General features: G+C 40.9%; 1 protein-coding gene across 3 annotated transcripts in view; it reads left to right on the top strand.

The window, feature by feature from the left end:
• The first annotated feature begins 4,032 nt into the window (after window positions 1–4,032).
• Window positions 4,033–22,076, top strand: part of SLC25A16 (solute carrier family 25 member 16) — a 44,323-nt gene continuing 26,279 nt past the window's right edge. The window contains exons 1-4 of one of the 3 annotated variants that reach the window (XM_025434690.3): window positions 4,033–4,297; window positions 9,321–9,413; window positions 16,872–17,005; window positions 17,922–17,985. In XM_025434690.3, the coding sequence (XP_025290475.1) occupies window positions 4,168–4,297; window positions 9,321–9,413; window positions 16,872–17,005; window positions 17,922–17,985 (421 nt within the window). In that variant the 5' untranslated portion in view covers window positions 4,033–4,167. Of the gene's footprint in view, window positions 4,298–9,320; window positions 9,414–16,871; window positions 17,006–17,921; window positions 17,986–22,076 lie in introns of those variants that run through there. The other 2 variants (XM_025434688.3, XM_025434689.3) reach the window with 2 other exon arrangements.

Raw genomic sequence — 22,076 nt, 5'->3', positions numbered from 1 at the left:
GTTTAGCGTTAGCACAAGTATAGCCATCTCAGGCCTCTGTGAATAAGAGCTGAACTTTACAGGAAAAACCGCAGAACACCCTTGATAGAGACTCCCATGACAGAATGAGAACAGAGCTTAATGCCCTTGACAGAAAGTCCCATATCAGAATGAAAACAGAGCTCAGAATGCCCTTGACAGAGACAGAAAGTCCCATATTGGAATAAAAACAGAGTTTAAGAAATTCCTCCACCCATTCTGAAAATCCCCTAGACCAGCCCATAAAAACCCAGCTGTAACCTGCCTCAGAGTCCAAGTCTCTGCTCCGCTGTGTCGGGTACACTGGGACCCAAGCTCAGGCTTGTAAATAAACCATTGTGTGGGGATCCCTGGGTGGCGCAGCGGTTTAGCGCCTGCCTTTGGTCCAGGGCACGATCCTGGAGACCCGGTATCAAGTCCCACTTCAGGTTTCTTCCATGGAGCCTGCTTCTCCCTCTGCCTATGTCTTTGCTGCTCTCTCTGAATGAATAAATAAATAAAGCTTTTAAAAAAAAGTGTATAACATACTGATTCAACAATTGTATACATTATTCAATGCTCACCATGAGAAGTATAGTCACCATAGAATATTGTTCTGATGTTATTTTATTTTATTTTTAATTTATTTTTATTTTTTTCTGATGTTATTTTATTGACTATTTCTCTATACTGTACTTTCCATTTATTATTTTAAAAAAACGGGCACTGAGGGGACACTTGACGGGATGAGCACTGGGTGTTATTCTGTATGTTGGCAAATTGAACACCAATAAAAAATAAATTTATTATTAAAAAATATATATATATACTGTACTTTCCATTGCTGTGATTTATCTATTTTATAACTGGAATTTTGTACCTCTTAATCCCCTTCATCTATTTTATTTTATTTTATTTTTTTATTTTTTTTAAAGATTTTATTTATTTATTCATAGACACAGAGAGAGAGAGGGGCAGAGACACAGGCAGAGGGAGAAGCAGGCCCCATGCAGGGAGCCCGATGTGGGACTTGATCCTGGGTCTCCAGGATCACACCCCAGGCTGCAGGCGGCGCCAAACTGCTGCGCCACCGGGGTGTCCCCCCTTCATCTATTTTAATCATCCCCCCATCCACCTCCTCTCTGGAAACCACCAGTTTCTTTTTGGTATTTAAAACTCTATTTTTTGTTTATTTGTTGTGTTTTTTAGATTCCACTTATATAAGTGAAATCATATGGTTTTTGTCCTTCTTTGTCTGACTTATTTCACTTAGCATAAAAGCATAAAACCCTCTTGGTCCATCCCTGTGCTGGTAATTTGAAATATTACAGCCAGGAATGGCTTCTCTGAGAAAGTGACTTTGTGTGAAGATCTGAAGGAGAGATGAAAAGGAGGAAAATACATGGAATATTTAGGGGAAAAGCAATGCTGACAGAAGGAATAGCATGTGCATAGGCCCTGAGGGGAGCATGCTTGGTGTTTATGAGGAACAAGAAGCCAGTGTGACTAAAGGGAGTCCTAGGAGTTGAGGTCAGAGAGACAATAGGAAATCAGTAGACCATTGTAAGAATTTCTGTAAATGATATGGGAAGCAACTGAAGGGTTTAGGGATAAGGAGTGACAAGATTTGTTTTAGGTTTTAAAGGATTGGTTTGGAAAAAAAATAAAAAAAGGGATGCCTGTGTGGCTCAGTGGTTGAGCATCAGATTTTATTTATTTATTCATGAGACACACATAGAGAGAGAGGCAGAGACACAGGCAGAGGGAGAAGCAGGCTCCATGCAGGGAGCCTGATGCGGGATTCCATCTGGGTCTCCAGGATCACGCCCTGGGCCAAAGGCAGGCGCTAAACCGCTGAGCCACCCAGGGATCCCCTTCATCTGGATCTTTTGGAGTTGGGAGCCATTAACTAACTGATAAGTTAAACCTGTAAAGAGCATCTCATTGCAAACAGAAATGGAAGATAAGAGATATACCAGTATAGGCTACAGGTCAGGGGAAAATGTTACCACCAGGAATTGGAATAGTTTCGCTAGTTAAGTAATATGAAAATACAGGAATTTTTTTTAAAGATTTTATTTATTTATTCATAAGAGAGAGAGAGAGAGAGAGGCAGAGACATAGGCAGAGGGAGAAGCAGGCTCCATGTAGGAAGACCGGTGTGGGACTCAATTCTGGGTCTCCAGGATCACGTCCAGAGCTGAATGCAGATGCTCAACCGCTAGCCACCCAGGCATCCTGAAAATACAGGAAATAAAATTTTTTAAATTTAAAATAAATTAATTAACATATAATGTATTATTAGTTTCAAAGGTAGAGTTTAGTGACTCATCAGTTGCATATAACACTCATTACATCAAATGCCCTCCTTAATGCCCTTCACCCAGTTACCCCACACCCCACCTTCTCTCTAGCAACCCTCAGTTTGTTTCCTATATTTAAGGAATGGTTTGTCTTCATTTCTGATTTTTGTTTTGTTTTCTTTTTTTTTTTAAGATTTTATTTATTTTTTCATGACAGACACAAAGAGAGAGGCAGAGACATAGGCAGAGGAAGAAGCAGGATACTTGTGGGGAGCTGGATGTGGAACTTCATCCCGGGACCCTGGGATCTTGCCCTGAGTCCAAGGCAGATGCTAAACCACTGAGCCATCCAGGTGTTCCTGTCTTATTTTATTTCCACTCCCCTTTCCCTATGATCTTTGTTTCCTTTCCTAAATTTAACATAGGAGTGAAATCATTTAATAATTGTTCTTTTTTTTAATTTTTAAGATTTTATTTTTATGTAATCTCTATACCCAATGTGGGGCTTGAACTCAAACCTTGAGATCAAGGGTTGCACAATCTATTGACTGAGCCAGCCAGGTACTCCCAAAATACAGAAATTGTTCCTTTGCTGTTTCATAAAACAAAAAACACGAGGAGCTTTTTCTTTGTATTTTTTATTGTGTAAAATACACTTCGTTTAAATTTACAATTTTACCCATTTTTAATTGTACAATTCAGTAGCATCAACTACATTTACAATGTCGTACAATCATTTCACTCTGGGGAGGTTTTGATTCCTGACGCGAGACACGTAAAATATAAATAATGATATTATTATACGGGTCTGTATTTTCCGGCAGAAACCAAAAATTGGGAACATGGTGAAAAATAAATTTTATTTTTTATTTTTTGGTGGAAAAATAAATTTTAAATCTGGACTCATCATTAGTGACTATTTGTGGCTAGAAACACCTTGCAGAAGCCTATCCACAGAAAGAGAAAGAGGAGATCAGTGACAATAATATGATTAAGTATTGAGAAAAATCATAATAGTTTCTGAAAGTGACGATATACGTTCAGAACAAGTTTGGCCATAAAGAATATATTTAGACTGATTTTTGTCCAACCTGGAAGTGATGAGGGCCTCACAGGAAGAGAATAGCTAATAGAGTCTTGGAGTGCAGTGGGGACAGGGAGAAGGAACCGGGGAATTCCTAAGAGTTTATTTAGGGCTGAGGCTGGGGTGGGGGCTTTGGGAGCTAAGCAGAAGGCGGTGATTCAGAGAAGGCCTGACAAGGCCTAAGTACTTGTGTAACTTGTGGGGCCCCAAGGAAAGAACAATCTGCTTTAGCAATATTTGACAGACGTGATGGGGTGGAGTGCAAGCTGAAGAGGTGGTTAGTGAGGAGCTCTGTGAAGGCAGAACTGATTTGGTTGGAGATGATGCAATTTCAGAGGTTCCTGGAAAGGGCAGCGAGGAGCCTACGCGTGGCTCTGGAAAGGCTTCATCTGAGGTAGTTCAGAAGACAGCCCCACGGGCAGTTACAAGTCAGCGCGCGGGGAAGAGCTTTCCGAGAGGGTGGGTTTGAGCGCGACCTTCCCAGGGTCGCCGCCTCTCCTCTTCCGTCAGACCGTGAGGAGGCCTGGAGAGCGAGGCCGGGGGCAGGGGCGCTGGGCGACGCTGCGCCGGGGGAGGCGGCGCGGGGAACTCCCGCCCGGGGTGCGCGCCCAGGCCCCGCCCCCGGCGCACGTCATCAGGCCGCGCCGCGCCGCGCCGCGCTGCCCGGCGTTATTCCGTCCCGCCCGCGCGGCGGCGGGTGCTCTGTCACCGCCCGCTGTGGCCATGGCCCCCGGCGGTGGATGGTAAATTGCGACCAGAGTTCCCCACGCGGCCCCGGTCCTGATGGCGGCGGCGGCGGCGGCGGCGGCTCTGGCAGCGGCCGACCCCCCTCCCGCGATGCCGCAGGCGGCAGGAGCCGGAGGGCCCGCCGCCCGTCGGGACTTCTACTGGCTGCGCTCCTTTCTGGCCGGAGGTGGGTGTCAGCCGGGGGGACCCGGCCACGCTCGGGTGGCCGGGCGGGACCCGAGGCGGATACGGTGCTTGCGGCCGCGGCGACATCCTCGGACTCTGCCTGCTTCAGTGCCCGGCGGGATATTTGCCCCGACCGGTTGTAACTCTAATAGTCACTTGACTAGTGGCAGCAGATCCTGGGGAGGAAGGGCCTCGAGCTGGCGGAGGAGGTGGAGGGACTGAACCAAGCGCCCCTTTCTTCAGGCTGGATAGTAAGGGAAAGAGCCGAGTCCTTCCTTTACAAAGACTCCAGCGTTTCTGTGAAACATGCTGGGCGCCTCTTCTTTTTATAAAGACCATGAATGACCCGGTGTAGAATTGTATTTTGCTGTTTGCTTTAAAGAAAGCAAATATTGGAGGTCAGCTTTTTTTTTTTTTTTTTAAAGACTTTATTTATTTATTCACAGAGAGAGAGAGAGAGAGAGAGAGAGAGAGGCGGAAGCAGGCTCCATGCAGGGAGCCCGATGTGGGACCCGATCCCGGGACTCCAGGATCACGCCCTGGGCCAAAGGCAGGCTCCAACCCGCTGAGCCACCCAGGGATCCCGGAGGTCAGCTTTTTAAGCTGACTGGGAAATTGTGCAAAACTGTCTACAACCAAAACGAGTTCCAGGGATCCTAGTAAAACGTTCTATAGGTACATGACAGGCAGCTGGCGCGGCCCTTCTATCCGGGGCGCTGTGAGGCCTCAAAGTTCATAATTGTCTCTCGGAAATTTCCTCTGCCACCCATAAAGAACTATTTCAATCCCTGCCCTCTCGTAATTGATTGTCTGGGTTGTCAACACTTAATTAATTAATTATGAGAAACAGAGAGAGAGGCAGACACACAGGCAGAGGGAGAAGCAGGCTCCACGCAGGGAGCCCGACGTGGGACTCGATCCCGAGGCTCCAGGATCACGCCCTGGGCCGAAGGCGGTGCTAAGCCACTGGGCCATCCAGGGATTCCCCAAGGCCAGGGACTTTTTAAATTTCCACATTATACAAGGGCTTTTATTTTTTTTATTTATTTATGATAGGCACACAGTGAGAGAGAGAGAGAGGCAGAGACACAGGCAGAGGGAGGAGCAGGCTCCATGCACCGGGAGCCCGATGTGGGATTCGATCCCGGTCTCCAGGGTCGCGCCCTGGGCCAAAGGCAGGCGCCAAACCGCTGCGCCACCCAGGGATCCCTTCTTTTTCTTTCTTTTTTTAAAAAATTATTTTGTTCTGATAAGAACGACGTTCATTTATAAGGAATATGAGTGCCTACTATGTACCTGCTACATAGTGTGTATCAGGGAACAAAACACAGATCCTGGAGTTTGCATTGATTGGAGAGTTGAGGGGAGAAAATAAATAAAATGAGAAAGTAATTTATATAGTATGTTACAAGGTGCTGAAGGCAATGGGGAGAAGTAAAAAGGAGATTGGGGCAAGGAATGCAGAGGCCGAGTGGGCTCGTTGTTAAATAGGACGGTTCTGATAAGTCTCGTGGAGAGAATGACCCTTGAGCAGACTTGAATTAGCAGGTTTAGCAAGTTGATGTGTGAAGAGGAGCATTTCAGGCCTTAAGAAAAACTATGTAAGTGGTGTTGATGGGGGAAGGAGGTTAGAGAGGTAATGGGGAGTCAAATGAAGGGCTTTCCAAACAATTGTAAAAATTCCAACTTTTGTTTGCAATGAAGTAGGAACTGCCATACTGTTTTCGAAAATGTCTGTTCCATTTTGTGTCTCCATTATCTTGTTAACACTTGTTAACAGAGTTTGTGTCCTCTGTGTTTGTGTAGGTGTGTGTGTTGCCCTTTAAATAGGTGTTTAATGGTATGTAATTGTGTTTTTAATTTGCAGTTCTCTGATGACTAATGCTGAATCTTTTCATATTCTTTTTGGCCATTTGTGTCTTACTTGGTAAAGTGCTGCTTCAGATTTTTGTAAAGTGAATAACTTTGAAGGAGTTTCTGGTCCCAGTGATATGAAAAAAGACCTTTGGGCGTACATAGCCTCCCTGTGCCTCAGTTTTTGCATCCTTTAAACCAGGAAAGAAGATTTCTTACCTCAGAAGGTTATAACAATTAAATGAGATAGTACCCATAAAAGCCTTGGCATACTGTCCTCAGGTAAATCTCTTAGCCTAGTTCCTGGTACAAAGTAAACACTCAAAATTTCTTAACTATTATTGTTGATTAGCAGTGTCCTTGGCCAATATCTTAACCTCGTTTGCTCAAAAGGAAGATCAAAGCTGGGTGACCTAACTCAATGGATTATTATAATGATTAATTGAGTTATAAAGTAATGTGATTAAGTGAGTTAAAATACTATCAAAGGTGGGGCACCTGGTTGGCTCAGTAAGTTAAGTGTCTGCCTTTGGCTCAGGTCATGATTCCAGGGTACTGGGATGGAGTCCTGCATTGGGTTCCCTGCTCAGTGGGAGTCTGCTTCTCCCTATCCCTCTGTGCTGTCTCTTGCAAGTAAATAAATACATTTTTAAAAAGATTTTATTTACCTATTTATTAGAGACGCAGAGGGAGAAGCAGGCTTTATTTCACACCCTGACCCAAAGGTAGATGCTCAACCAACTGAGCTACCCAGGTGTCCCAAATAAATACAAATCTTAAAAAAAGATACTATAAAGGAAACGAACACATTCTAAATAATTTCATTATATGGTTAAATCATAATGATTGAGAAGATAATATTCTGAATCCAAATTTACTCAAATGCAAATTATTTTTAGTTTATCAATTTTCGGTAGCTATCATGATTTTCATTAGTTCAGGTAAGAGAAGCTTGATATAGAAACTTATGTGTGGATTTTTTTTTTTATTTTTTTTTATTTTTTTTTATTTTTTTATTTTTTTTTTGTGGATTTTTTTTTTAATTTTAAAAATATTTTATTTATTTGAGAGACAGAGTGCGCAAGCAGGATGAGCAGCAGGCAGAGGGCTGAGCAGGGAGCCTGATGTGGGACTCGATCCCAGGATCCTGGGATCATGACCTGAGCTGAATGCAGACGCTTAACCAACTGAACCACCCAGGTGCCCCCTTATATGTGGATCTAATATTTAAATAGAAATGGGCATTTTGTTTTTGGATATCTCAGAATATGGATTTTAATTAGCATTATTATATGTTAGGCTATTAAATAAATGTGTGTAGACTTTGAGTGATTTTGTCTTACATTTTAAAAAGTTTATAAAATAAGACTGTACATTCGTTCATTCAACAAGCATTTATTGAGTGCCTATTATGTGCATGTACTGGTCTCTGGGGATATAGTAGTAAAGGCGACCCACAAAACCCAGTCCTCTTGTACCTTCTGAATCAAATATGCAATGGTGAAGAGCTTAATATAATCATAAAAAGACCCCAAGACTTTTTACCCATCTTTTAAAAATAAGAGCCTATTTTATCAACTGTTTATAACACGTAAGATACTTTACAAAATTGTTTTAGTCTGTTCTGGCTACTATAACAAAAATATCATAATCTGGGTGGTTTATAAACAACTTTCTTCGTTCTTTCCTTCCCTTTTTTTTTTTAAATTTTTTTAAAGATTTTATTTATTCATGAGAGACAGAGAGAGAGGCACGGACACAGGCAGAGGGAGAGGGAGAAGCAGGCTCCATGCAGGATCACACCCTGGGCTGAAGGTGACGCTAAACCGCTGAGCCACCCAGGCTGCCCTCCTTTCTTCCTTTTTATCAACCAGCAAGCTCCAGACATTTATTTCTTATAGTTCTGGAAGCTGGTAAAGCCAGATCATGGTGTCAGCAGAATTTGATGTCTCGTGAGGACCTGTTTTTTCTTTTTTTTTTTTTTTTTTTAGGACCTGTTTTTTCATAGACTGCTCCTTCTCTTTATGTTTTCACATGGTGGAAGGGGCCAGGGATTTCTCTGGGCGTGTTAAGGGCATTAATCTCGTTCATGAGGGCTTCACTATGCTGACCTAGTCAATTCCTGAAAGCCCATCTCTAAATACCATCATACTCAAAAAATAAAGATAAATACACACATACATACATACATACATACCATCATACTGGGAATTAGTTTTCCACATATGAATTTGGGAGGATACAATCTATACCACAGAGGTTTTATAGGGATGCCTAGGTGGCTCAGCGGTTGAGCATCTGCCTTTGGCTCAGAGTGTGATCCTGGGTCTAGGGATCGAGTTCCGCATCGGGCTCCCTGTGAGGAGCCTGCTTTTCCCTCTTTGTCTCTGCCTCTCTCTTTGTGTCTCTCATGAATAAATAAATAAAATATATATATATATTTTTTATTTATTTATGATAGTCACAGAGAGAGAGAGAGAGGCAGAGACACAGGCAGAGGGAGAAGCAGGCTCCATGCACCGGGAGCCCGATGTGGGACTCGATCCCGGGTCTCCAGGACCGCGCCCTGGGCCAAAGGCAGGCACTAAACTGCCGCGCCACCCAGGGATCCCTTTTTTTTTTTTTTTAAATCTTTTTTTAAAAAAGTCTTTATATATTACCATCTTAAAAGCATGACATGCTAATAAGGCTGCCCTGTATTCTGACCTAAACAAAAGCCCATGTACACACATTACTGTCATCCATATGTCTGCACAGTGGCATGTGGTAAGGACCAAGTACATAATTGCTGAATATATAAACGAATGACTGAATTTTATGGGTAAAAGTTGGTTATTTCAATGAAAGAGTCATCAAGAGGAGGTTACTTGAAACAGTTGGGTAAATACCTTTAAGTGTTTGTCTCCATAACTACATTTAGCAAGATTCCCAGTGTTCATCAGGTATTAAGGAGAAGATTTACGCTCTTCAAATTTATTTTTAAGTCTGACATACTCTATTAGGTTACAGGGAGTGGGGGCCAATCATCTATCTGCATATCCCTGCAACTGGGCAGTTCTACCCGTGGAGACCAAATTAGAAATCAGAAGGTGTGCTGGCTGAACAAATAACAGCTTCCATGTAGAAAAAATGGTAGGCAATTTCATCCTAACTGTTTAAAAATTTTTTAGGTATTGCTGGATGCTGTGCCAAAACAACAGTTGCTCCTTTGGATCGAGTAAAGGTTTTATTACAAGCTCACAATCACCATTACAAACATCTAGGTGAGTTAATGGTTGTTAAAGGTAAAAATGAATGAAAATACTGTTCATCTGCTGGCTTTATTTCCAGTTTTGAATTATAGTCGAAAGAGGATACAAAAGGGAGTTCAAGTTTGGGAGCAAATTTTATAAGAGATTTATCTCTTATTTGCTTTAACCTTTTCATTTGCAGTAGTGGTTAAATATATAATAATTTTAGGATACTGATATTCTCTAAACCAAAATCTTGGAATCATTGAAGTAAGTACTATTTGTTTATTGGAATTAAAGAGTCACATTCTTGGGCGCCTGGGTTGACTCAGCATCTGCCTTTGGCTCAGATCATGATTCCGGGGTCTTGGGAGTAAGCTCTTGTGAGAGGTTCCCTGCTCAGTGGGGAGCTTGTTTCTCCCTCCACTCTGCCACTCGCCCTACTTGTGCTGTCAAATAAATAAATAAAATCTTAAAAAAAAAAAAATAGTCACATCCTTTCTTTTCTTTTTTTTTTTTTTTTTTAAGATTTTTATAGTCACACAGAGAGAGAGAGGCAGAGACACAGGCAGAGGGAGAAGCAGGCTCCATGCAGGGAGCCCGATGTGGGATTCGATCCGGGGTCTCCAGGATCGCGCCCTGGGCCAAAGGCAGGCGCCAAACTGCTGCGCCACCCAGGGATCCCAGTCACGTCCTTTCTAAACACAAACACGACAGCGTGATTTTTAAAAAAATATCCAATTAGTGATGGAGATAAGTTTTATTCCCTTATTTATTTGTTTGTTTATTTATTTAAAGATTTAGGGATGCCTGAGTGGCTAAGTGGTTGAGCGTCTGCCTTCGGCTCAGGGTGTGATCCCCAGTCCGGAATCCAATCCTGCATTGGGCTCCCTGTGAGAAGCCTGCTACTCCTGTGTCTCTGCCTCTCTCTGTGTCTCTCATGAATAAATAAAATTTTTAAAAAAATTATTTAGATTTATTTATTTATTAGAGAGAGAGCTCGTGGGAGAAGAGAGAGGGTTGGGAGGAAGAGGCAGAGGGAGAGAGGGGGAATCCTGAAGCAGACTCCCTGCTGAGCATGGAGCCCAACATGGAGCTTGATCCTGGGATCTTAAGATCATAACCTGAGCTGAAATCAAGAGTTGGCCACTTAACCAGTGAGCCACCCAGGCGCCCCTATTTTTCATTTTTAAAATAATCTTTACACCCAACGTGGGTCTCCAACTAATGACCTCCAGATCAAGAGTTGCACTCTGTACTGATTGAGCCAGCCAGGCACCCTATTCCTTTAAACACCTAGTTAAATCTAGAAATCTTGGTGCAGGGGCACCTGGGTGGCTCAGTGAAGCATCTGCCTTTGGCTCAGGTCATGATCCCAGGGTCCTGGGATTGAGCTCCAAATTGGGCCCCCTGCTCAGCAGAGAGTCTACTTCTCCCTCTCTCTCTCTCTTTTTTTTTTCTCTCCCTCTCTCTCACCCTACTCAGGTGCCCCTAGAGCTTATTTAAAAAAAAATAATATTAATTGACTAGGAGCAATGTTCATGATGTATTAGATAAATGAAGACATTATAAAATGGTTTAATCATACTGCACTTTACGTAAATAAATCAGGCACCTGGGTGGCTCAGTGGTTGAACATTTGCTTTCAGCTCAGGTCATGGTCCCAGGTCCTGGAATCGAGTGCCACATTGGGCTCCCCACAGGGAGCCTGCTTCTCCCTTGGCTTGTATCTCTGCCTCTCTCTGTGTGTCTCTCATGAATAAATAAAATCTTAAAAGAAAAATAAATGAAAAGAACCAATTATTTTTCTAGTTGTGTTTTTAAAATGTGATTTTTCGGGATCCCTGGGTGGCGCAGCGGTTTGGCGCCTGCCTTTGGCCCAGGGCGTGATCCTGGAGACCCGGGATCGAATCCCACGTCGGGCTCCCCGTGCATGGAGCCTGCTTTTCCCTCTGTCTGTGTCTCTGCCTCTCTCTCTCTGTGTCTCTCATGAATAAATAAATAAAATCTTTAAATAAATAAAATGTGATTTTTCTCAAAAAAATGTAATGAATATTTATGTTATAAATTATAGTTCATTTTCTTATCAATATATTTTTTTTAATTTTTATTTATTTATGATAGTCACACAGAGAGACAGAGAGTCAGAGACATAGGCAGAGGGAGAAGCAGGGTCCATGCAGGGAGCCCGACGTGGGATTCGATCCCGGGTCTCCAGGATCGCGCCCTGGGCCAAAGGCAGGCGCCAAACCGCTGTGCCACCCAGGGATCCCTTATCAATATTTTTAATAGTAAGTCTGTACTTTAAAGAAAAAAATTGCTGCCTTTTCTGTGTCCAACAATGAGCACAGTGTGCTGCTCATATATAGAATCAGACCTTTGAACTTACTGAGACAGTATATAAAACTGGAAAGGAAGGAATTTATTTTTTTTCATTGTCCACATTAAGGGTAAAAAGGAGATGAATTATGTTATCCAATATCTCAGGGTGTTTACAACAACCCAACATATGAATGTCGGAGCAGGATTGTTTTATTCCTTTAACCTCCTCCCCATGCTGGTTTATGTTGTTTTGTTTCCTGATTTGTAGTCATTAGATTACATATTCACATTAGATTTCACGCTCTACAGGACTACATGCCATGGGTTACAGCATACCCTTACAAGGCATGCAAAATTTGAAGTGGAATTCCCGGAGTGAAACAATGAACTGTTGGTGTAGTGTATGGAGTTTCATGTATCTTTAAAACATATAAGCCAAAAAAATTATATATATGACTTTTAATTTTCTTTTTAAATGTTTTTGGGCATTTTATTCTAGATGCCTCTCTTTTTATATGTATGCATAAGTTAATTTATAAAATTTTGTTTTTTAGTTTTTATTATTTATTTTTAAAATATTTTATATATTTATTTTAGAGAGAGATAGCTTGAGCTGGGGACAGGGAGGAGGGATGGGGAGGGTCAGAGGGAGAGAACCCCAAGCTAACTCTGCGCTGAGCTCAGAACCTGACTCAAGGATCAGTCTCACAAACATTATATGTTCTCATTTATTTGGGGAATATAAACAATAGTGAAAGGGAATATAAGGGAAGGGAGAAGAAATGTGTGGGAAATATCAGAAAGGGAGACAGAACATAGAGACTCCTAACTCTGGGAAACGAACTAGGGGTGGTGGAAGGGGGAGGAGGGCGGGGGGTGGGGGTGAATGGGTGACGGGCACTGAGGGGGGCACTTGAGGGGATGAGCACTGGGTGTTATTCTGTATGTTGGCAAAGTGAACACCAATAAAAAATAAATTTATTATAAAAAAAAAAAAAAGGATCAGTCTCAGAACCCGGAGATCATGACCTGAGCTGAAATCAAGAGTCAGATGCTTACCCTACTGAGTCACCCAGGCACCCCAAATTTTGCTTTTTTAAAAAAATTTTTCTTTTTTAAACATGTATTTTCCCAAAAAAGATGAAAATGTGCTATTGAATAAAACTTCTACGTTAGCTTCTTTTTAAAAATGTGTATACTTCCAAGGCATCAAAAACTATTTTTTTATATCGAAGCAAAATTATCCTAGCCAAATGGAAAACAAGGAGTACAATTAGAATCTTTCTTTCCCCCACTTTGTAGTGTTAGCATAAAGATTTTTTTCCTGCAATGTATTGAAAATCTTTGACTGCCATTTAGCTTTTTACAGTTCAATATGATGTAAAAATAGGTGAATCATAGTGGGATTCTTTAAAAATCTTTACTTTTAATTTTATTGTTTTTACTTAATTTTTTTTTTTTAAGATTTTATTTATTTATTCATGAGAGACACAGAGAGAGAGAGAGAGGCAGAGACACAGGCAGAGGGAGAACCAGGCTCCATGCAGGGAGCCCGGCATGGGACTCAATCCCGGGTCTCCAAGATCAAGCCTTGGACTGAAGGCGGCGCTAAACCGCTGAGCTACCAGGCTGCCCATGTTTTTACGTTTTTATTTAAGTTTTTTTTTTTTTTTAATTTTTTATTTATTTATGATAGTCACAGAGAGAGAGAGAGGCAGAGACACAGGCAGAGGGAGAAGCAGGCTCCATGCACCGGGAGCCTGATGTGGGATTCGATCCCGGGTCTCCAGGATCGCGCCCTGGCCCAAAGGCAGGCGCCAAACCGCTGCGCCACCCAGGGATCCCTTATTTAAGTTTTTTTGAATGTGTGATGTCACAGGTTCATAATTCAAAAAATATAATAATAAACATCTTGTTATTTCCTCCTTGTAATTAAGCATTTTTACCAGGTACTTCCATTTCCTTTCAGAGCTGATGTTTACATACATCTACAAACATGCTTATATTTTACCAAATGTTATTTCCTTCTATTCCTAGCTTGATAAAATAGGTAAAGATACAGAGGATTTAAATCACACACAAGCTTGATGTACGAGATACACAGGGAACTTTGTACCCTACAGATAATATATATTCTTTCCAAAACATTTCTAACATTTGTAAGAATTGGTCCAGTGTTGGGGCACCTGCCTGCCTTGGTAGAGTATACAGCCCTTGATCTCAAACTTGTGAGTTCAAGCCCCACTTTGGGTGTGGAACTTACTTGAGACAAAAAAAATAAAAAGTATTCAATGTTTTGCCATAAAGAAAGCCTTAATTTATTCATTTCCCGAAGTCAAAATAGTACAGACTATAGGTTGAAGGAGAAAAACAATGATCTATAGTAATCTCTATGGATATTTAAGAGCCATTTGAAAACATTCAATATTGCTCTTTCTCTGTTATTTTGTTTTAGGTAAGACTTTTATTAAAAGCATATGGTTAGATATGGACTTTTAACAGAATTTGAGAATCTTTGGCTTTTTTTTTAAAGATTTTATTTATTTATTCATGAGAGACACACAGAGGCAGACACAGGCAAAGGGAGAAGCAGGCTCCCTGTGGAGCCTGATTCGGGACTCGATCCCAGGACCCCAGGACCACTACCCAAGCGCAAGGCAGATGCTCAACCACTGAGCCACCCAGGTGCCCCATCTTTGGCTTTTATTTTTTATTTATTTTTATTTTATTTTAAAATTTTATTTATTCATGCATGAGAGACAGAGAGAGAGAGAGAGAGGCAGAGACACAGGGAGAGCGAGAAGCAGGCTCCATGCAGGGAGCCCAACGTGGGACTCAATCCCAGGTCTCCAGGATCATGCCCTGAGCTGAAGGCAGCGCTAAACCACTGAGCCACTGGGGCTGCCATCTTTGGCTTTTAATAGAGGAATTTCTATTATTCTTTTTTTTTTTTTTTTTTTTTTATGATAGTCAGAGAGAGAGAGAGAGAGAGAAAGAGGCAGAGAAATAGGCAGAGGGAGAAGCAGGCTCCATGCACCGGGAGCCCGATGCGGGATTCGATCTCGGGTCTCCAGGATCACGCCCTGGGCCAAAGGGCAGGCGCTAAACCGCTGCGCCACCCAGGGATCCCTATTATTCTGATTTTTGTGTGTGTGTAATCATTTTTTTTTTTTCATTCACCATCATAATGTTTTCTCTTCATTTCTGTGCTTTTTTATATTCTGTCCTCCTGAGCAACCTCCCCCACTTTTTTTCCCCTGGATTTCCTTTTTTGAAAGTACTATACGTATTTTACTTCTACTAAGTGATTTCTCTGAAAATCCTTTTTAACAAAATATTTGTGATAATTAAAGAGTTTTAAAGACTAATATGGTAAACATATGTGGACCCACACAGAGATTCAGAAATAAACATTACTGGTACAGTTGAAACCTCTACTCTCTCATCTTCAGCCTTCCTGTCCCAACTAGGTAACCGTTATTTTAAATTTGATTATTCTTAAATTAAATTGTTACAAATACATTTGAATCAAATTAAACAGGGTCTAACCTTTGTCCCCTCTCCTGCAAGAGAATTTTTTTGGTGGTGGGGGAGTATATTTAATTTCATTATTCATGTGTTCTAGGAGAATTTTTACATATACACATATATGGTGCAATGATGATTCGAATCTTTCCCTATGGTGCAATCCATAGATATATATATGAAATAGAATTATTCTTTCTCTTTTTCTAAAGATTTTATTTATTTGAGAGAGCATGAACAGAGAGGAGGGGCAGAGACAGAGGGAGAGCAGAAAGCTGACTCTCCATGGAGCATGGAGCCCTAGCAGGGGCTTGATCCCAGGATCTTGAGATCATGATCTGGGCCGAAATCAAGAGTTGGGCTCAACAATTGAGCCACCTAGGAACTCCTCTTTTTTTTTAAAGATTGAGGGTTACTTTTTCTTTTAAAGGGTGGAAGTTATACAAGTGCTTGCTTTAGTTATTTATTTTAAGTTCCCTTTATTTGCTTAAGCCATTTTAAAAAAAATATTCATGAGAGAGGCAGAGACAGGCAAAGAGAGAATCAGGCTCCCTCCCTGCAGGGAACCTGATATGGGACTCGATCCTGGGACCCCAGGATCACACCCTGGGTGGTACTCAAGGCAGATACTCAACCACTGATCCACCCAGGCACCCTTCCCCCAAATTTAAATAGTTACAATAGGGGCTGGCTAGGTGGCTAGGTCAATTAAGCCTCTGGCTCAGGTCATTATCTTGGGGTCCTGGGATCCAGCCCGACATCCGAATTTGTGCTCAGCGTGGATTCTGCTTGTCTTTCTCTTTTCTTCCTCTCTTCTCTTTCAAGCAAATAAATAAAATCTTTTTTTTTTTTAAAGATTTTATTTATTTAGTCATGAGAGATAGAGACGCAGAGGCACAGACAGAGGGAGAAGCAGACCATGCAGGGAGCCTCGATCATGGTCTCTAGGATCTCACCCTGGGCTAAAGGTGGTGCTAAACCGCTGAGCCAGGCTGCCCTAAATAAATAAAATCTTTAAAAAAATTGTAATAGTTTTTAAATTTGTTTATTTAGCAATTCCCTTATGTATCTAGGTCAGTCTGGGAAACCTTCCTTTATCCTTCCAGAGTTAATCTGCAGTGTCTGGTCCTTGAATATATTTGTTAATATTTTTTAGATTACTGTAAGTTAATATAATTTGTAATAATTATAAATCTATTTTGCTATACTGTATGGCTGATTTTTGTTATATGTTTTATATTTTTTTTTTTAATTTTTATTTATTTATGATAGTCACAGAGAGAGAGAGAGAGAGGTGCAGAGACACAGGCAGAGGGAGAAGCAGGCTCCATGCACTGGGAGCCCGATGTGGGATTCGATCCTGGGTCTCCAGGATCGCGCCCTGGGCCAAAGGCAGGCGCCAAACCGCTGCGCCACCCAGGGATCCCTGTTTTATATTTTTATAGGAGATGTTTGTATAATTTGGACTTATGTATTTTAGGTAGGTTTAAATGCTAATCATAAATTACTATTCATGTAATTTCTCAGACAAAATTATATCATGAATGATAGCGTCATCATCTTTTAAGTGATTGTTGTGAAAATTTGAATTTAGTTTCCTCTGTTTTAATAGTATTTTTCTTCTAAACACTTTTCCAAAAATAGGAGTATTTTCTGCATTGCGTGCTGTTCCCCAAAAGGAGGGATACCTTGGATTATATAAAGGGAATGGTGCAATGATGATTCGAATCTTTCCCTATGGTGCAATCCAGTTTATGGCATTTGAGCATTATAAAACGGTACTTGAACTTTTATCTTGTTTCCTTTTTGTGTCCTGAATATCATACTTAGTTGACAAGGCATTTGCTTTGGTCTTTAAAATTACTTTGGATGAATGGGTAAAGTAATACCTTTTTGAAGGAAAAAGACTTGTGATAATTTAAATTTTTAAATATAACTTGGTTTTGGAGGTATCTATTTTAGACTTGTTAGTCATTTTTGAGCAAATTGTTTATGTACACACTTATGAAGAAGAGCCAAAATATACCTCAAGTAGATAATAGTAAATTCATAAAATATTAATAGCTTTTTAATGTGCTTTTTGTTTCTCAGTTATAGGAAAGTAACATTGTGGCTTTGGATTTTCTTACTAAATAAGATAGTGAAATCATATGGTGAAAGTCCATTTTTGAGTAATGCTATCAGTTAACAACTTTTCCCATCCTACTCATTAATTGATTTTCTCTTTGTTGGACTGAAAGTTTATGCTCTCAAATAACTTAGAAAAAGGTTAAATATGTTAAATTTTACAAGTATCTTAAAAAGAAAACAATAGAACATTCTAAGCTCATCAGTCAGAATTGATGCCATCAGTATATCAAGAATTCATTGTCCGTAGTAGCATTTTATTTGTACTATACCATTCACTCTTTAAGTATTTGTGGTCATCAACATGCAACATAGTATATTTGGCAATCCTAAATTAAGATTGTAAAAGTGCAGAACTAGAGCAGAGGCTACAGAGGAAATACCTGAACTGTTCATCATGTGCTAGAACACTGTTCACTTTTATACCATTGCACTTGTTTCACTTATGTTTAATACTGATTTTCTTTTCACTAGTCCTGTAACTTTCTTGAAATGTCTTCATTATGAAACAGTGAAATGAGAAGTACTCCAAAATATCCCATTTAATATGATGTTTTTGGTTTCTAGTTAATTACCACAAAGCTGGGCGTTTCTGGTCATGTGCACAGATTAATGGCTGGATCCATGGCAGGTAAGAGGAGTGGGTGTATTTTATTTCTGACAAATTAATTTTCTACTAAAATACACAATTTGCTTTAAGTAATATTTGTGACATTGATTAAGTAGCACACCTTTGTCATCTTCCTATACTTAGCCATGTAAGAAATCATTAATATCCCACCTCAACAAAAGTATTTTACAGTAGGAAAAGGTAAGGAATAGTCTAAATGTATAACTCTGTGAACAACATACATTCCCTTTTTTTTTTTTTTTAATTTTTTAAATTTATTTATGATAGTCATACAGAGAGAGAGAGAGAGGCAGAGACACAGGCAGAGGGAGAAGCAGGCTCCATGCACCGGGAGCCTGACGTGGGATTCGATCCCGGGTCTCCAGGATCACGCCCTGGGCCAAAGGCAGGCACCAAACCGCTGCGCCACCCAGGGATCCCTCCCTTTTTTTTTTTTTTTTTTAAGATTTTATTTATTCATGAGAGAGACAGAGAGAGAGAGGCAGAGACATAGGCAGAGGGAGAAGCAGGCTCCATGCAGGGAGCCTGACGTGGGACTTGATCTCAGGACTCCAGGATCATGCCCTGAGCCAAAGGCAGGCACTAAACCATTGAGCCACCCAGGGATCCCCATACATTCCCTTTGACAATTCTACTTCTGGAAATGTTTTTTTCTTTCAAGCATTTAAAAAAATTATAATGACTATAATAATACATACTCCTATACAATGAAAATAATTCTACTCCCTAGAAGCAATAACTATTAGCAATTTTTTATATATGCTTTTTTCCAATACTACTCTGTAAGATTAGAACCTTTCTTTTACAGTTATCTCAAGACTTGTTTTCTATATCAATACATAGATCTTTCTTCTTTTTTTTAAAGACCTGATGTTATTTTCTAATTTATGAATGTATCATGATATATTTAATCCAGTCCCCTATTGACTGGCATTTGGAATATTTTCAGTTTTTATTTCACAAATAACACATTGTACTTGTTATGGCTGTAGAATAAATTTTGACAAGGGAAATTATTTTATCAAAGGATGTGTGCATTTAAATTTTGATAAGTTGTCTAGTTGATCTTCATAATGCTTTTTTTTTAAGATTTTATTTATTTATTCATGAGAAACACAGAGAGGAGAGAGAGCGAGGCAGAGACAGGCAGAAGGAGAAGCATACTCCATGCAAGATCACATCCTGGGCTGAAGGTGGCACTAAACAGCTGAGCCACCCGGGCTGCCTTCATAATGCTTTTAATGACTTTTTCCCCTATATACCATAACAACTCTGGGTCTTTTTTAATTTTTTTAATAGATTTTTTTTTTAAAGATTTTGTTTATTTATACATGAGAAACAGAGAGAGGCAGAAGCAGGGGGAGAAGCAGGCTCCATGCAGGGAACACAATGTGGGACTCGATCCCGGGACGGTGGGATCATGCCCTGAGACAAAGGCAGAAACTCAACCCCTGAGCCACCCAGACATGCCAGCAACACTGGGTCTTATCAAATTTTTAATATTTAGAGCAGCCTGGGTGGCTCAGCGGTTTAGCACCGCCTTCAACCCAGGGCCTGATCCTGGAGACCCGGGATTGAGTCCCATGTCAGGCTCCCTATGTAGAGCCTGGTTCTCCCTCTGCCTGTGTCTCTCTGCCTCTCTTTCTGTGTCTCATGAATAAATATAATCTTAAAAATTTGGGATCCCTGGGTGGCGCAGTGGTTTAGCGCCTGCCTTTGGCCCAGGGCGCGATCCTGGAGACCCGGGATCGAATCCCACGTCAGGCTCCCGGTGCATGGAGCCTGCTTCTCCCTCTGCCTGTGTCTCTACCTCTCTCTCTCTCTCTCTCTGTGACTATCATAAATAAATAAAAATGTAAAAAAATTAAAAAAAAATCTTAAAAAAATTTTTTTTTAGTATTTAGCAGTTAATTATGAGTAAGGTTCATCAGCTTTCCAATGTTTATTGACCATTTCTGTTTCTTTTACTTTCAGCCTGAGATGTTTCTAGTTTTTTTTTTTTTTTTTTAATTTATTTATTTATGATAGTCACACAGAGAGAGAGAGAGAGAGGCAGAGACACAGGCAGAGGGAGAAGCAGGCTCCATGCACCGGGAGCCCGATGTGGGATTCGATCCCGGGTCTCCAGGATCGCGCCCTGGGCCAAAGGCAGGCGCCAAACCGCTGCGCCACCCAGGGATCCCCGGAAAACAGATTCTTACTGAACTTGTGCAACTAATTAAAATTGTCATGAAAGAAAGAATACTCATGAAAGTTTCTGAATTTTGGAGGGTACAGGTAGGCAGAAAAGTTAAATGTTTTAATTTGTTTACAAAGGAGTATTTTATTGTATTTCTTGAAGTCATAGATATCTTGAGAGAAAAAGTTTCCTTAAATCTGGGCAGCCCCGGTGGCCCAGCAGTTTGGCGCTGCCTTTGGCCCGGGGTGTGACCTGGAAACCTGGGATCAAGTCCCACATCGGGTTCCCTGTAAGGAGCCTGCTTCTCCCTCTGCCTGTGTCTCTGCCTCTCTATCTCTCTGTGTCTGTTATGAATAAAAATTAAAAAAAAAAAAATCTGGAAGAGGAAATGTTAGAACCAGCAATGTTTCAAAGAAGGGTCATAAAAACTATAACTATCTTTCTTAATTCATTTAATCCCATGTTACTAATTTTTATTCTGATTGAATGCAGCTTTTCCATTAGTCCTGGAAATTCTTACCCAGTTTAGTTTTATGATTTTATTTTATTTTATTTTATTTTTTTCTTTTTTTTAAGATTTTATTTATTTATTCATGATAGTCACAGAGAGAGAGAGAGAGAGAGGCAGAGACACAGGCAGAGGGAGAAGCAGGCTCCATGCACCGGGAGCCCGACGTGGGATTCGATCCCGGGTCTCCAGGATCGCGCCCTGGGCCAAAGGCGGGCGCCAAACCGCTGCGCCACCCAGGGATCCCAGTTTTATGATTTTAAAGATATCAGGGGGGCTCATGGGTGGCTCAGTCATTTGAGAGGCTACCTTCAGCTTGGGTCATGATCCCAGGTCTTGGGATCGAGCCCCACATTGGGCTCCCTGCTCATCCAGAAGTCTGCTGCTCCCTCTCCCCACACCGCACCCCCTGCTTCTGCTCTCTTTGTCAAATAAATAAATAAAATCTTAAAAAAAAAACATATCAAAAACCTGTATCTGTCAAATAGTCCTTTTCATGAATCTCCTCGAAGATGAAACACAGTTCAAGAGAGCAATAACTATAAATAACAAAAGACTAAAAAAAGATGGATATGGTTAAAGATTGGACAATAGTTCATTATAGTGCAGTTGACAAGGAGATCCAATTATTTCTGTGATATCCAACATTTCAATAATTAGAATGTGTTTTTTTTTTTTTTTAAGATTTTGTTTATTTATTCATAGACACGCAGAGAGAGAGGCAGAAACACAGGCAGAGATACAGGCAGAGAGAGAAGCAGGCTCCATATAGGAAGCTGTATGGAGACTCCATCCGGGTCTCCAGGATCGCACCACCCCAGGCTGCAGGCGGCACTAAACCGCTGCGCCACCGGGGCTGCCCAATAATTAGAATGTTAAATGATGACCTTATACCAGGACATGTTAAAACTTTAGGGATTTCAGATAATTTCTAGAACAGCATTATAGCATTTATTCATACAATATAACCTAAGAAGATCATCACCATTTATTTGACAGTGCTTCCTATGTAATCGAATATACCAAATAAGCAAGCCTAATTAGTCAAAAAGCCTTCATTTAGAATTTGAATCTTGGGAGGTTTGTTAAAAACCTCAGGTTTTTTAAAGATTTTTATTTTGGAGAGAGCCAGTGTGAACATGAGTGGGAGTGGCAGAGAGAGAGAGGGAGAATAGAGAATTGCAAGCAGACTCTGTGCTGAGTGTAGAGCTCAACGTGAGGCTCAATCTCACAACCTTGAGATCATGATCTGAGTCAAAACAAAAAGTCAGATGCTTAACTACTAGGACACTTTAAAAATTATTTATTTATTTATTTGAGAGAGAAGACATGAGTAGGGGGAGGGGCAGAGGGAGAAGCTAACTAACTCCCCACTGAGCCAGGAAGCCCAACATGGGTCTGGAT

This window comes from Canis lupus, chromosome 4 (assembly GCF_003254725.2).
Source record: "Canis lupus dingo isolate Sandy chromosome 4, ASM325472v2, whole genome shotgun sequence".
NCBI lineage: Eukaryota > Metazoa > Chordata > Mammalia > Carnivora > Canidae > Canis > Canis lupus.
The sequence above is the reverse complement of the archived record's forward strand: the minus strand, read 5'-3'. Positions and strand labels throughout refer to the sequence as shown.